The sequence below is a fragment of the Chrysochloris asiatica genome, unplaced genomic scaffold (genome assembly GCF_000296735.1).
Source record: "Chrysochloris asiatica unplaced genomic scaffold, ChrAsi1.0 scaffold00019, whole genome shotgun sequence".
In the NCBI taxonomy this organism is placed as follows: Eukaryota; Metazoa; Chordata; class Mammalia; order Afrosoricida; family Chrysochloridae; genus Chrysochloris; species Chrysochloris asiatica.
Genome location: NW_006408537.1, coordinates 13,061,639 through 13,078,488, shown reverse-complemented (window position 1 = coordinate 13,078,488; position 16,850 = coordinate 13,061,639). Strand labels below are relative to the sequence as shown.

The 16,850-nt window shown below is 36.3% G+C and overlaps 1 protein-coding gene across 1 annotated transcript; it reads left to right on the top strand.

Annotated features, from left to right (window-relative positions):
• The first annotated feature begins 1,035 nt into the window (after positions 1 to 1,035).
• On the top strand, positions 1,036 to 15,230 carry LGSN (lengsin, lens protein with glutamine synthetase domain). Its single transcript, XM_006878272.1, is given in 10 exon segments — positions 1,036 to 1,102; positions 6,744 to 6,773; positions 6,776 to 6,892; positions 9,810 to 9,819; positions 9,912 to 9,918; positions 14,037 to 14,253; positions 14,256 to 14,464; positions 14,466 to 14,671; positions 14,673 to 14,818; positions 14,821 to 15,230. Coding segments are annotated over 10 exon segments (1,419 nt in total).
• Positions 15,231 to 16,850: the final 1,620 nt, after the last annotated feature.

Sequence of the window (16,850 nt, the reverse complement as noted above, 5' to 3'; positions counted from 1 at the left end):
CCAGTGAAAAAGAAGAAGATCCCTAAAGAGATGGATTTACACAAGACCAGTAACAATGGGCTCTAAAGTAACAGAATTTGTGAGGGTGGCGCAGGACTAGGTAGTGTTTTGTTCTGCTGCGTACAGGAGCACAATGAGTTGGAGCTGAGTTCATAGCACCCAATAACAACAACAACAAGTACCAAAGCCACCACCAGTCTGTCAGCTTGATATACTATGATTCTGGAAGCTATGAAACGGGGTATTTCAAATGCCAGCAGGGTCACCCATCATGGGGAGATTGTAGTCAAGCTTCCAGACTAACACAGTCTAAGGGGAAAGGCCTGATAATCTACTTCTGGAAAAAAAAAAAAAAAAAAGAAAGAAAAAAAAAGCCAATGAAAATTTATGGAGCACAACAGAATATTGTCCAAATTAATTGCTTTGGGTGCTTCAGTGGTGGTGGTGGTGTGCCATGGAGTTGGTTCTGACTCATAGCTACTCTGTAAAGGTTTCCAAGGCTATAAATCTTTATGGGAGCAAAAAGCCTCATCTTTCTCCCGTGGAACAGCTGGTAGTTTTGAACTGCTGACCTTGAGGTAAGCAGCCCAACTCATAACTACTATGCTACCAGAGCTCCTTGGGTACTTCAGTAGGAGAGATCAGTTGCTGTAGAGGATGAGAGAGGCTCTTGATGAGATATATTGGCATAACGATGAAATCAAACATACTGGCTATTGTGAGGATGATATAGAAATAAATAGTACTTCTATGAATTGGAATTGATTCAATGGCAGCTAACAATAACAAGTGTCAATGTATAACCACCACCCCCAAATTCTCCAATATATAATTTAAAAATGAATATGAAAATTGAACCCCAAAGCTATAGGAAAATAATTTCAAGTTAGTTAATTTCTCCTCTGTTGGTAAAAACTTTTAGATTTTCATTTTTTTCTCCCCAAATAAAAGCCCTTTTGTAACTTTTTCTCATTTGTGTCCCTGCTTTGCACAGTTTTTCTGCTACCTGGGCTTTCTAACACTGCCTGAGCTAACATGACGTGGCTAGAGGGTGGGGTTATATTTGTACCAATGGGGCAGTTTTCACAGATGCTATGTGAATGTAGGGGGTAGGCCCTTAGAACACAATATTATGGGTCCTTCCCAGGTACATGATAAGCTGAATGTATTATACAGTATACTCTTGATTGTATTTTTCCTTTTTGAATTGACTTTTCTGAAAGCCCAACTGTCTATTGAAATCTATCTTTTTTATAAGTGACTATGGCTTGTTCTTTTTTATAAGTGACCATTGCGTATTCTCTTGTTTTTTATTGTCACTGAACATGGACAACATTTCTCCAAGGACTTTGAGTTTCTATAGAACTTTGAAGGTTTTTTTTTTTTTCTCAATGTTTTCTTTCCACCCCCTAAACACTCATAGTAGCACAATTTCCTCTATGAAAGCACATTGATTTAATTTATTAGTCCTCAGAGGGGATGGGAAAAGAGAACATGTCCCATGAACCACACTGTAAGAAAAACAAATTAGTCCCTGGATTGGCAATTATCTGCCTGCTATTCATCATGTGCAGCTGGGAAGGGCTGACCACAAGGCTTAATTGTAACTAACAAGTATGATTTATTTGAAGAAAGGAAATTCAGACAATGATGCAGCAAGATAAGCTGATGCCTTGAAAATGAAATTAGATTAGATAGGGTTCTCATATTTGGTGAAAGAATTGCACTTTTCAATGAAAAATTGTTACTTAGGATGCATACCAAATTATGTGATGGCAATTATTCTTGTTAGCTGGAATTAACTCGACAACAATGGTGTGGGTTTGGGAGAGAGACAAGGTCAAATCATACCTTTGTATTCATTAACTCATTCACACACTCACTAATTCAAAAGCATATGTGAGTGTCTATGATCTTTCTAAAGAGGCCTGGTGGCACACTGGGTTAATAGTTGGGCTGCTAATCACAGTGCTTCGTGATTTAAACTCACCAGCTGGTCCAAGAGAGAAAGATGAAGCTGTCTGCTCCCATAAAGATTTACAGTCTAAGAAACCCTAAGGAGTAGTTCCACACACTTTGAATCTGAATTGACACGATGGTAGGGGATTTTTAAAAATGTTATTTTTGTACTTGCTAAAGGTACTGGGAATACAGTCACAAGTAAAGTTATGGAGCTGATACCCTAGTGCGGGGGTGGGGGGTAGTATGCAATTAGATAACATGGAACATAGTGAAAAGGGCTGTGAAGAAATGGAATCAGTATGATATATTCATTGTTCGATTATAGTGCAACATGGTGATCTCAGAGTTCATTAGGGGTTGCAACTCCATGTTGTCACTAAATTTCATAGAATTAATAGGCCAGGTGGTTAGGTTTTGTTTTTTTCAGCATTGTCCCCCATGTGAAATGCTACATCTTTCTATTTGATGCCTTACTTATCATCTGTAGCTCCTCCACTCAGTAGAATATAAACTTCAGGACAATAGAGTCATTCTTACTGCTTCCTAGATATGCATCTGGTAAGAAGAGTGTGTGGTAATGGAAAAAGTATGTTTTGAGTGGAAGGATACTTTTCTTATTTTAAAATAATACATACTTAACTATAGACAATTTAGGTGTTGCAGATAAGCAAAAGACTAACATGACTACCTATCATTCTATTGGAACCCTGTGTGGTGCTATAGGATAAGCACTGGCCTACAGGTCAGTTTGAACCTCAAAGTCGGCAGTTCAAACCCACCAGCTGCTCCTCAGAAATCCTATGTAGCCTAGGAAACCCTATACCTATCGCTAGGAGATGGAATCAACATGACAGCACTTAATCACCACAATCATACTACTTACTACTGGTGAAACAACAAAATTACTTTATTTCACAGGAGATGCCTTTTTGTCTTTTTTTAAATATCATTAATTTATTTAAAGCATATATATAATTACTTAATTTGCTTAGAGTACTGATTACTCTATGGTGGTGGTTGTAGGACATTGAGTTGGTTCCAATTCACAGCAATCGGTATAGGGTTTCCTATGACTGTAAGAAAACTTTCTACAGACTTTCTGGGAGCAAAGAGCCTCATCTTTCTTCGCTTGAGTGGCTGGTAGATTTGAACTGCTGATCTTACAGTTACAAGTGTAGCCCAACTTGTAACTCACAATGCGATGAGAGCTCTTTAAAAATGTCTACACATATTATTTTATTTAATGAGTGTTATTTACCTTGAGCAAAGTACCCAATATTTCAGAATGAGTTGGGAACACAACTGCTAATTTAGCATGAAACATTGTAATTGCTACAGCTTAATTGTTTGTGTTAAATGAGATGTGGTTATGAAGCCTCAGGGAACTTAGAACAGCTAAATGTATCAGTGACAGGACATTATCTCTAACATAGCTGCATAGGTGGAACTAGTAACTTCTTTTCCTCATATTTAATGCACTTAAAATCTGTCTTTAACTGTAAATATTTTTCTTATTTTTAAAGCTTAATTATATCTTGAAAAAGGATATAATTAAAAAAATATATAGCTGTTCAACATTAGAGTGATGTGACAAATTGATGGATATTCAGACACAGACATTATCAAGTTAACATTTACCTAAGTTGAAGTTCTGGTGTGGAGTTCTGAGATATGTATGTATGGTGAGCACTGGGCTACTAATACACCTATTGCTCCTCGTAAACCCTATACATGGTAATTATGAGTCAGAACGTACTCAAAGACACTAAACAACAACAACATTTACTAAGGTTATGATAATTATTCATTGTATACATTTAAGTAACACTTACAAGATACTGACTATCTGCCAGAAACTTTTAAATAATTGTTTGATCCTCATAACAATCCTATGAAACAGCTAGCATTTTACTAACAAGAAAGGCAAGGCACAGACAAGGTAACTAACTTACTAGGGAAAACGCAAGGTTTTGGAAGTGAGGCAGATGGGCTTCAGCATTTGAGCTGAACCACAAAAGGTTCATCAAGAACCAGTAGTTACTGAAGGAAGAAATTCAAGGCGTTGGCTAAAAACAAGGCCTCTGGAATTGGTGGAAATCCATTGAAATGTTCTAACAAATGGGTGCAACGCTGGAGACACTGTCTTGTCTATGCCAAGAAATTTGGAAGAAAGCTGCTAGACTGTGTGAAGGCATTCAACTGTGTGCATCATAACAAATTATGGAGTGCAAAGAATGGGAATCCTAGAACCCTCAATTGTGCTCATGTGGAACCTGTACATCGACCAAGAGGTAGTCAGTTGTTCACAGAGACCTAGAGGATACTGCATGGTTTACAATTAGGAAAGGTGTGTGTCAGTGATGCATCTTTCCAACATACTTATTCAATCTGTACAGTGAGCAAATAATCAGAGAAGATGGATTATTTAAAAAACAATGTAGATTGGCAGAAAACTCATTAGCAACTTGCAATATGCAGTTGACACAACCTTACTTGTTGAAAGCAAAGAAGCATTTATTGATGAAGATCAAAGACTATAGCCTTCAGTATGGATTGAACCTTAAAGATAACAAAATTCCTTACAAGGGGACCAATAAGCAACAGCATGATAAATTGAGAAAAGACTGAAGTTGCTAAGGATTTCATTTTACTTGGATCCACAATCAATATCCATGGAAATAGCAGTCAAGAAATCAAATGACTTATTGCACTGGACAAATCTGTAAAGGACCTCTTTAAAGTGCTAAAAAGCAAAAATGTCACTTTTTGAACTAAGATGGTCTGATCTGAGCCATTGTATTTTCAATCACCTCATATGCATGCAAAAGCTAGAAAAAGAATAAGGAATACCTAAGAAAAATTGATGTCTTTGAATATGGTGTTGGTGAAGAATATTAAGTATACTGCTAGCAGAATGAACAAATCTATCTCGGGAGACGTACAGCCAGAATATTCCTTAGACATGAGAATGGTGAGATTTCATCTCATGTACTTTGAGCATGTTATCAGAAGGGATCACTCCCCAGACATAATGCTTGGTAAAGCAGAGGATCAGTGAGAAAGGTAGATACTCAAGAGATGGATTGACAAAGTAGCTTCAACAATAGACTCAAGCATCATAAAAATTATGAAGATGGTGCAGGACCACAAATAGGGTGAGTAGGAACCAACTGGATGGCACTTCAAAGCAACAACAATTATATTCTATCCCTCTTCTAAAACTTCTGACAGTAGCAAACACCTATACAAAGTATGTGAAGTACTGTCCAGTCAGTTCCAACTCATAGTGAGTCCAAGGAGTGGCTGGTGAGCTTGAACTGTCAACCTTGCAGTTAAAACAGATATGGTAACCTGCAACACCACACTAGGACTCCATGTATAAAGTATACTATATGCTAGACTCTTCTATCTGACTTCGATGTATCCATTCATTTTGTGGTAATGAGCCACCTACCAGGAGTCCAGTGGTCCAGATTCAAGTTTCTATGTTGGCAATGAACTGATAGTGTGACTTACCATTGTTCCTTTCTGAGACTCAAGCTAATGAGTTGGTTGGATGGGATGATTTTTCTCCTAATTCTCAATCAGTTCTAAACTTTTATAATTTTTAGATTATTCCTTCAAGTTCTTGGAAAAAAAAAAACCCATGCCTCCTTCATATTTTCAATTTCAATATGCAGTCTAGATTTTTTTTCATCTTGACTCTCTTTTGAAAAGCACTTTTGTTTGAGTTTTAAATCTATTTTACATTTGACAGAGAAATATAGACTTTTCTTAGGCTTTTTGTTGTTGTTAAGTTCCGTCAAGTCGGTTCCGACCCATAGCGACCATGAACAGGGTTTCCGAGGTCGTAAATCTTTACAGGAGCAGAAAGCCTTATCTTTCTCCCACGGAGCAGCTGGTAGTTTCCAACTGCTGACCTTCTGGTTCGCAGCCTGATTCGTAACCACTACACTACCAGTATCTTAAGCTTAGATACCTTTATAAAGAAATAAAGCCATTTTGGGAAAAAAAAGAAAAAAAGAAATATCAACACAGAAAACAAACAAAAATGAATACTTTTATCTTCAACTGTATAGGAATTTTAAATCTGGACGTTATCAGACAGTTTAAATCCACTTTTGTCAAGTCAACTCTGACTCATAGTAACCCTATGTTGTTGTTGTTAAATGCTGTGGAGTGGGTTTTGATTCATAATGACCTTGTTGAGGCTCTCTAAGGAACAGCTGGGAGGTTAGCAGTCCAGTACTTATCCTACAGCACCACACCAGTTCTCCGAGTAACCTTATAGAACATCAATTAATTTAATAAGTGGAAATCTTTTCAATGATAGTCATCCTTATAGAGACTTACATATTGCAAATGCTGTCCAGTTATATCAATATATTCTAATTTCCAGAAAAAGGACCTTATAAGAATGTCATCTATAAGATATTGTTATAAATTTACACAAGCAATGTTAACTTCCAGCTAAATGTAATGTTCTCTTAGTCCATTAGAGACAATGTTCTTGGGGAGATGGTAAAGGCAGTATAAGAAAGGGTAAGATCTCCAACTGTTGACCAATGATAGGATTAGTAATCATAATGACTAGTTCACTGTCTCCCTAGATGGCACAAACTTTTAAGGAGTTAGTCTGCTAAGGAACACAGTTCCACTGACACACCGTGAGTCAGAATTAACTTGATAGCAATAGCTATTTTGTTTGTTTTTCCCACTAACTTCTTCTTGTGTTTAAATCATCATTATCTGGTGGATTAGAACCTTTCTTTATTTTACAGATCACACCATGGGCAACACTCAATATCCCGTCCTACTCAATTGTCTTCTAGAATGAAGTACATGAAATAAGAGATGACCAGAAATCACCTCCAGTTTGTGTGTTTTGAAGCAACAGACCTCCATGGCATGTCCAGGTCTAAGCGTATTCGTCATTTCAAGTGAGTTTTACTCACAGAATTATGACTGAGTGCAATTTCATGACCATTAGCTAGCAAATGGTCCTTATTACTCTTTCTTATTTTCTTGTAATCTATACAGCAATTCAAGCTGTAAATCAATTATTTACTTTGTTTCTTTCCTTGTCCCATGTCAAGCACATTATTATTCCCTGAGGAGCTAGACATATTCTCAGCTCCCAAACAGTAATTCTTTTACCCAATGGAAATACAAAACTAATTAAGACTTGTAATTTTAGTCTTTCTGTCTTGAATAATTTCCCTCCACAGAATTATCTTTTCTCCTTTACTGCAATTATGAAGATTATCTTTTATTTGACATGAGAAAATTGCAAGAGAAGGCCCAAGAGCAAAAATAAAAGGAATAAAAACATTAAATAGGAAGAATTTGCTAGATAAAAAGCAGATCTCTTTCAGATTCTAATCTTGATAAGAAAGGACTCCATTGTTGTTGTTGGATCACTTAAAGAATAATTTTAAGTTCTTGAAAATTGTGATACTGAGAAATAATATATTTCTGAATGAGTTTCTGATATTGTTTCTGTTTATAGAAATGATTGGATTGGTGTATGCTTTGCTGTGTATATTCTCGACAACAACAAATGAATTTAAAAATACGTCCCCCCCAAAAAAAGATTGACAACCTTGGAAGCCCAGTGGGACAATGGTACTCTGTGCTACAGGGTCAGTATGAGTTGAAAAAGACAACAGTGGGTTAATAGTATCATAAAGTTATAGGTTTAAAGCATTGCTTATTTAAATGACTAATTTGTTGCGTCATTTATTAAATTCTATTCAAATGTTTAGGAAGAAGCATCACTCAGTACAATATAAAAAGATTTGGCATCTTCTTATTAGCTACTTTTGTTTAGTATGTTCTTCTCTATCAATTTAATATCAACTTGTAATTATAATTTTTTCACTTGCTTTTTATTGGTAAAAGCTAGACATCTTCAAAAACACATCTTAAATTTGGCTTTAAGAAATTTTTGGACTTTCTTACAGATATTGTTTCTTCTCCATCTAGGCAAGAAAGGTGTTGACTTATTTTTAATAACAAGAGGTGAAATTTTGCTGTGAACATGTAAAAATCAAATGCTCAGAAATCTCTCTCAATCAGTTAAAAAATATAATGGGATTTTTAGGCCCTTGGTGAGGAACTCATTATAAAATTGTTTGCTATTCAGTTTTTGTCAAATGCTAATAATTTATCCCACTAATCACATCAAAAGGAACTCCGGTGGTGCAGTGGTTAAAGTGTTTGTCTTCTAAGTGAGCGGTCAGCAGTTCAAACTCACAAGTTGTAGGAACAAAAGAAGAAAGATGTGGCAACCTACATCTGTAAAGATTTACAACACTTGCTTATATACAATTAAAAACATCATGAGATTTGGTTTCTTGGTTTGGAAGTTTAGGGTCATGGTTTCATGGGACATACCATTTCACTGGCCTAATAACTTCTGTTCTGTCTCCTAGTGTCTGGGGTCTTAAAAGCTTTCAAGTTATCATCCGAGGCACAAAAATTTCTAGAAAATAGAAATTTCTATTTGTCTGGAAGAATAGAGGAAAAAGAAGAGTCAATAACAGGAGGAGATGGAGTGTGTGCCTCATGCCCTATATGAACAACTGCCTCCTTTGTCACGAGACCAGAAGAACTAGATGTTGTCTGACAATCATTACGGAATATTTTGATAAAAGATTACATAGAAGAATCCTGATAAAAAGAGGGAAAATGCAGAACAAAGTTTCAAATTCTCATGGACTCCATCTTCCTGGAGTCATGAAGTTTGGATGAACCCCTAAAACTGCTGCCCTGTGGTAATCTTTAAATTATAAACCAAAAACATCTCTGAAGTTTGCTTACAACCAAACAAGAGTTTAGCTTAACTAGTAAAAAAATGCCTTGAGCATTATGCTTTTTAAAAGCTATCAGTATGGGATCAAACTGATAACAGCAACTTGAAAGATCTGAAAGGAACTTTAGGAGCAGTGAATTTTTGTTATTCGGGGAAGAACAACTAGAAAAGGAGGTTGAGAACTGTTGTACAGCTTAAAGAATGTGATCCAAGTCACTGACTTGTACATGGAGAAAACCATTGAATTGGTGTACATTTTGCTTTGCATATTCTCAGCAACAGTAACAAAATAAAGAAAAATTTAAAATAAAACAAAATATCTCAAAATAAAGAAAAAAGATTGACAGCTTGGGAAACCCTATGGGACAGTTGTACTCTGTCTTACACGGTCACTGTGATTTGAAAATGACTTGGTGACCGTGGGTTAGTAGCTATCTAATGGTAGCGTAGTGGTTACGAATCAGGCTGCGAACCTTAAGGTCAGCGGTTCGAAACTAACAGCTGCTCCGCGGAAGAAAGATGAGGCTCTCTACTCCCGTAAGGATTTACACTCTCGGAAACCCTGTACAGGGTCGCTATGGGTCGGAACCGACTCAACGGCACTTAACATAACATAACATAATGAAAACATTGATATAGTTTTCCAATTGAACCCCTTTCCAAAAATACTTTTTAATATGCTCGCTACAGTTATTGAGGATTAATGTATGTTGACATAGGAGACAATTTCTGCTTATTATTATTATTTTTAATGTCATATTCCTGCTCTGTAGGATAAGAACTGGATTGCTAACTGCAATATCAGGAGTCCAAACTTACTAGCTGCATCTTGGAAACCCTACACAGGGTTGCTAGGAGTTGGAACAGACTCATCAGCACTTAACAACAACAACAACAACAACAACAATATTGTTCAGTGTGCCACAAAAAAGTACCACTTAGATTTGAGCTTACTGTGTTATGGAAAATATTTCTCCATAGTAAATATTTTGATATAACTCCTACTTCTTCTAAATGCTATATTGATTTTTAGCCTCCGTTTTGTAGTACAACTTACTTTCCCATTGTTATTTTATTCTTATTTAATGATCATATTGTTGTTATTAAGTACTATCGAGCCGATTCCTGTATAGAGTTTCCAAGTAGCAGCTGGTGAGTTTGAACCACCAACCTTGCAGTTCAAACAACTTTGCAGTCTGACCCATTAGCCCATAGCACCATACCAGGGCTCTAGACTATGCATATTTTAACAAAACATTCAGAATTTACTTTGGAATTTGTGAAGGAATACATGGTAATGTGTATTTATATCATTAATATTGGTAATTTAAGATTACATCATTTATTTTGGAAACTTTATTGTGAACAGACTTTAAATATAAGTTCATTTGTGCAAACCAATCTGAACAATTTAAGTGTATGTACATACATGCAAACATTCACACAATCCTGTCTGAAAAGCTCATCAAACAAACAAAAAAATGGAGTCAGTAATTTGAGGTTGCCTGTGGCTTAGTGAGGAGCACTGGTGTGATGCTGTAGGACTGGGCTGGGCTGCTAACTCATGGTCAGAAGTTCAAACACACCAGCTGTTACTCAGGAATCCTATACAGGGTCATTGAGTGTTGGAACCGACTCTAAAGCACTTAACAACAACAACATGGCTTAGTGAAAAGTTAATTTTATTTTTCATTTTATTGAATAATTAAAAAGATTTTTTCTACTTGTGGAAAACAAAGTAGCAATTTAAAAATTAATAAATCACCATGAAGGTTTGAAATCCATCTTTTTTTATAGGCAAGGAACCCAAGTTCCAGAGAAGTAAAGGAGAGCTTCCTCAGAGTTATACAGGCAAAACTGGACATTAATCCATGAGTCCCACTTCTAGTTCAGTTCTCTTTTGACTGCACCTTTTGTCTCCAACCCAACTTTTATATTTCCCTTTATTTCTTGAATTGAACTAGGTGACTTTATTTTCTTTTAAAATATCTATTACACAACTTTATCCAATTCATGTTTAATCTAGGTGTTCTTTCTTGTTAAATGAAAAAAAGATAATGATTTTTAAAAACATGCCATCTACTAGGAATAGAGGAAAAGACAGATATGTAACTGGAAAAGGTCAAATAAACAACCCATGATAATGATGACGGTGTTGTAAAGGGTACTGAGAAACCTAAGGTGTTAAAAGCGTTTTCAGCCTGGACAAAGCAAAAATATAGAAAAAGGCCGACTGACCTTCCTAATGGTCATTCCCACACAATAGTTTTCTCTAAAAGTATTTCTTCTTTAATTAGTGTCAAACCTTACCCCAAGGACTATCTCAGAAAGGACTATTGCAGGAACAGAAGAAAACCAAATATACATATTTTATGGCCACTGATAACCACCACCTGGTGAGAGTAATAGTGCTGGGTAGGGTATCTACAGGACCTTGAATAAAGAGACAACACAGTATTCCTGAAGTCCCTGGTTGGGGGATCCTCCTCATGTCCCAAATCCCTATTAAACCCGCCCCCTCTTTTCCTTGGGGAGACAAATCTGGGAGATTTCCCACTCCCCAGTTCTCCTTGGTATCCATGGTAAATAAATGCTTTACTCTGTGCTCTTGAGTCTTGTATCTGAATATCGGCTCTGTTAGCAGTAGGTGATCAACCATTTTTCTGGTAACAGTGTCTACTCTTTCTCAAGAACTTACTATGTGCCTGGTGTTGTTGTTAAACGCTGTGGAGTCGGTTCCAACTCATAGCGACCCTGTATAGGTTTCCCAAGGAGTAGCTGGTGGGTTTGAACGGCAAACCTTGTGATTCACAATCCAGTTCTTATCCTATAGCGCCACACCAGGAGTCAGTTTTCTCTTCACTGGATTTCAAGGTCAATTTGAACAGCAAGGTCGGCCAGGCCCTGCTCCGAAACCCTATAGAGGGTCGCTATGAGTAGCCATTTGAACTGCAAAGTCGACAGTGCAAGCTCACCAACTACTCCTCGGAAAGCCTATACAGGGTCACTATTGGTAGGAACCGACTCGACGGCACTTCACAACAACAACATGAGTTGGAACTGATTGACAGCACTTAACAACAACAAGAAATGTGTGATAAATGCCTTACAAAGGTTCCCTTATTCAAACCCTACAACAAGTTTATACTGTCTATGTTCTAGCAAAGGAGTGATTTTTATTTAAATTAGATGCAGATAAAGTAGGTTATTTCTATATTGGCTCTATTCAAAACAAAATATATTGCTTTAGAACTCAAAACTAATTCTGGAGTTATTTCAAAACATTATCTTTTCTATGGTCCAGATTTCAGTTGTCATAGAGATTTAAGTTCTTCTGCCTGAATTTTTATTGAGTTGGAGCATAATGTTATTCCAGTGTTTTATATCCACAAATGCAAGTTTAAGTAACAATTTATTATCATGAATAAGATGTGCTCAGAGGTATATTTGTATGTTTACCACAATTAATAAAGAGTAGATTGAATTCAGAATGTGCCCTAAACAAAACAAAACACTAAGTGTAAAGAATATCATAGTGTTAGAAAAGAGTGCTCAGAGGAATGTGGATTAAATCGCCTGAAGGGTAAAGTGTGACTTTATACCATATTCAAATTCTAAAAGGCGATTAGAATGAAATGGAACCCAGCTGTTCTCTCCTGTTTATAACCAAGTGAATACAAGCAGATTTAAATTGCAGGAACTCTTTGAAAACTTATGAATAAAACACAATATCCCTTATTTTAGATACACACCAACCTAACATACATAATTTCAAACTAAAAAATTGACAAGTAGGAAAATAACATTATTTCTTACCGTGAAAATTTGAACTAAAAGATTTCATGCTAAAGTATTTACTGTAAGATGCCACAGTTTAAGTTTCTATATACAAATCCTTGAGTGAGTTGAAAAGTGACAGACACTGAGTAGTGCTTGGCTCACTCAGTTTGATTACTGGTAAGCACAGATGTGGATCAACCAAGTTAAAATGGCAATTAAGTATGCAAATTGAGATGGCAGAGAATTAAGGAGACTGTGGCTCATGATCAAAGCCAGGAGAGTAGACCAGTACATTACCTCTTTTAGACCAGCCCTTCCTTGATAGCCATGGTCTCTTTGGAATTTTGAGGTAGCATAATAAAAAGTCAGGCTTTCAGAATGTTTGGATGTTTTTATTAACTTCATGATGCTCACTGACATCATGGGAATCAAACTTTATAGGTCAGGGCTTTTTCTCCACCCTTTAAGGTAACCACATTCAACACATGAAGTCCTGTTGGTATTCCTGTTACAAAATTTCTTGAATTTGTTTTATGGGTCAATTTAACTTTATAATTGCATCATTTTTATGCTGTCTGATACATAGCAAAAGTTAAACAAAGGACCAAATCCATTGAACTCCAGGGATATATGGCTAGAACACACTTTAGTGATTATCTAACAGTTTTGTTTCGCAGAGGTGAAAGCTGAGGCAAACAGACTTCAAGCAACTTGCCTAACTCCATATAACTAACTAATTATTGAAAGAGCCAGGATTAGAAGTCAGATTTATTAATACCCAGTTCATGCTGATGTGAAGGACAATATTTTAGAAACTTTAACTTTGGAGATACAGGCCCACATTCACAAGCAACGTTTCTGGGACTCTGTGAGACAATGAGGTCGTTAATTCGTATTTGGGCTAGAAAGTGAAGGAAGGCAGAACTGCCACTGTGAACAGATCTGAGTCATGACAACTGTCCTGTGTGCCAGAGGACTGACCAGAAGTTGCTCACTTAAAAGGACTGAGGATTCTTTACTGTAAACTCTTCAGTTCTCCTAGCCCCTGGGTTTACAATGGAATAATCCAGAATAAAGTTTTTTGCGAATTAATAGCAAACATGTCATCAAATAAACAGTGCTTTTAAGAGTATATTTGATTATGTTAGCTTGAAATAATTTCCTAAGGCTTTACTTTTTGTCTTTTGAGACAAAGAGATTGTCTTTATTATTATGCACACATATATTTATGACTACCATTTTCAGTTCTCTGAGCATGTGAAACTTTTAAGATTAAAAATATTAAGAGGTGTTTATAAAATTATTTTTGGGGGCTTTGATTTTAAAACATTCAAAACTGTATCTGCTATCATGTAGTGTTAGTAGTGTTAACCACCAAATGTTAAATAGTTAAAATTTTTTTTTTTTTATTAGAAAGACTCTTTTCAAACCTTTGGTTTCACATTTCAAAATCATATTGCTTTATCCTTTTCTTGTTTAGGAAAAAGTGATGCATAGAGTTTACATGCCTAAAGGTTATCCTGAGTTGATACCGAATCCTAATGACAATGAAGTCATTCACATAAGAGCAACTTGTGATAGTGACATATTCTTGATGTCAGATCTTTAGAGTTTGTAATGGGCTGAGAGAAATGCAAGAATGATATGGGATACATTCACTGTGACTGATGATACTCTATTGACTTTTCCAAAGTACATTCAAAGAGGCAGCTGAGCCAGTTATAGGATTCTGGCTTTCCCCTGCTCTCTGACTACATGTATGATTTTTGTATTTTTGGTGTGCCTGAAATGATCAATTCAAATACTATATCTTTTTCCGCTTCACCATTGTTAAATAATCATGACTAATGCTTGATACAGGAACTCATTGATGGCTTGTATCAGACTGGAGTCAATGTTGAGAGCTTTGTTTTTTTCTATTAAACCTGGTCATATGCAAATCTGTTTTCTGCCAGAATTTGGCATCAGCGCAGCTGATAATGCATTTACTCTAAGAACAGGTGTTAAAGAAGTGGCAAGGAAGTATAATTACATTGCCAGCTTTTTCACTGAAACTGAATTGTGCAATTCAGGAATTTTGTCTCATAGTCTCTGTGATGTCAATGAGAAGCAAAATATCTGGAGTTGAAGAGCTCACAGTTGTTGGGAAAAAATGGTTGGCAGGATTTTTGAAACATTCTGCAGCTCTCAGCTGCCGGATGGCATCTGCTGGTAGCTGCAGACAACGTTATTCCAAGGGGAGAGAAGCCCTGAAGGAAAGTGTGCTACAACATGGGGATACAATGATAACAGCTGTGCTTTTAATGTGAAGTGTCCTGGTGAGAAAGGCACCCAGATAGAAAAGAAACTAGACTCCCAGAAATAAACCAAGCTCCACAATGCCCTGGAGCTTTACCTGGTGCTGACTGTGACTATTACTTCAGGCTTGGATAGACTTCAAAGCAGCCATAGTGTCTTGGCTGGTCCAGATGACAGCATAGACCTTCATCAGTCAAAACCCTCTGAGATCCCTTTGAAACTGCAAGATGCCCTTGTGGCACAGGAGGAAGATCAGTGTCTGACACAGGCTTTAGGAGAAACCTTTATATAATATTTTGTTGTCATGAAAAACTATGAGTTGGAAAATGAAGAAACTGATGTTGAGAGAAATAAATTCTTAGAATAATTTATTTAGAATAGTGATTCCTTTAGAGATATTATTACTTGAGTAGCTGATCTACCAGAAAAAAGAAGATTGGGGAAAAAAAAAAAAAAGACTACAAGTACTTCCACATTTTTTTTTAATCCCCCCATGGAATATTTGACAGAAAGGAGCAATAAAGTTGGGATGAAGCTGTAGTATGCAAACTTACCAAACCTAGTTAGTCATCATTTCCTCTGTGTTTTTGCGTGTTGACCAAGACAGGAATACTCAGTGTTCTCAGGCAATAGTTGTATTCACACATAAAATAACCAAAGCTTAAATGACTAAAATGTAAGAAAACCTAATTTCAATTAGACACATATGAGGGTAACTCAAAAAGTATTGCTACAAAATCATAAGAACCTTTATGAAACAAAAATACAAACATGTGAAGATATTATTTCTTGACATATTCTCCATTTAGGTCTATACGCTTTTGAAGGCAGTGTTCCCATCTTTGTAAACCCTCCCCTGAAGAATTCTGCACTCTTTAATTTACATCATTCAAAAAATAGTTTAGACATCCTTGATGATCTCAAACTGTGCTCCTTTTAAATATTCTTTGAGCTTGGGGACAAATAAAACATGATGGGGCTGGAGGATGGATAGGGAAAGATTTCCCAACACAATTCTTATAGGACAGCTCTTACTAGCCTCAGAAAATGAACAGGTACATTTTGTGATGGATATAAATTCCTTGCACAAAATCTGTTTTGTTTTTTTTTTTTAAAGTAGAGTTTTCCATTTTCTTACAGCTTATTCATAATAAACCCTATAATTATAATGTGTTATTCAAGAAAATCCCTTTGGAATTCCAAAAAACAATCTCCATAAACTTCAGACCTGACCTTGAATTTAATCTGGCCCAGCAGATTCTCTTGGAAACCACTGTTTGGATTGGACCTTGCTCTCTGGATTATACTGGTAAATCCAAGACTCATCATCAGTTATGATTCATTCCATAGAATAGTCTTCATTTGCTTTGATCTTTCTTAAAAGTCTGATGGAAAGATTCGATCTTTGAGTCAGTGGATTTCCATGCAATGCTTTTTGCATTCATTTAGCTGGCTGATGCTAAGATTTACACTTAAAATTGAAAATGTCAAACCATGTGTGATCCCAACTTCAGCAGTTATAACATCAGTGGTAATTCTATGGTTTTCTTCCTATAGTTTCAGGATTTCAACTAAAGTTGCTTCATTCACCGTATTGACAGTCTTTCCTTTCTTTGCTCATTTTGGAGGTCTTCCTGGCTGGCCTTCCTTAAAACACATGATCCATCTAAAAACTATTGTTTAATGTTGGGAATATTATAATAAACTGTGAAAAGATTTGGAATCAGAAAACCAAAAAGGAAGAACACGCTCAGCATTTCTCAAGCTGGGGGAACTGAAAAAAAAAAATCAAGCCTCGACTTTTGTTATTAAAAGATTCTCTGGGCAAACTATTGAATGATGCTGAATGCATCAGAGAAGTTGGAAGGAATATGCAGAGTCATTGTACCAAAAGGAAATGGCTAATATTCAACCATTTCAAGAGGTACCATATGATCAAGAGCCAATGATATTCAGGGAGGAAGTCCAAAGTGCACTGAAGGAATTGACAAAGAAC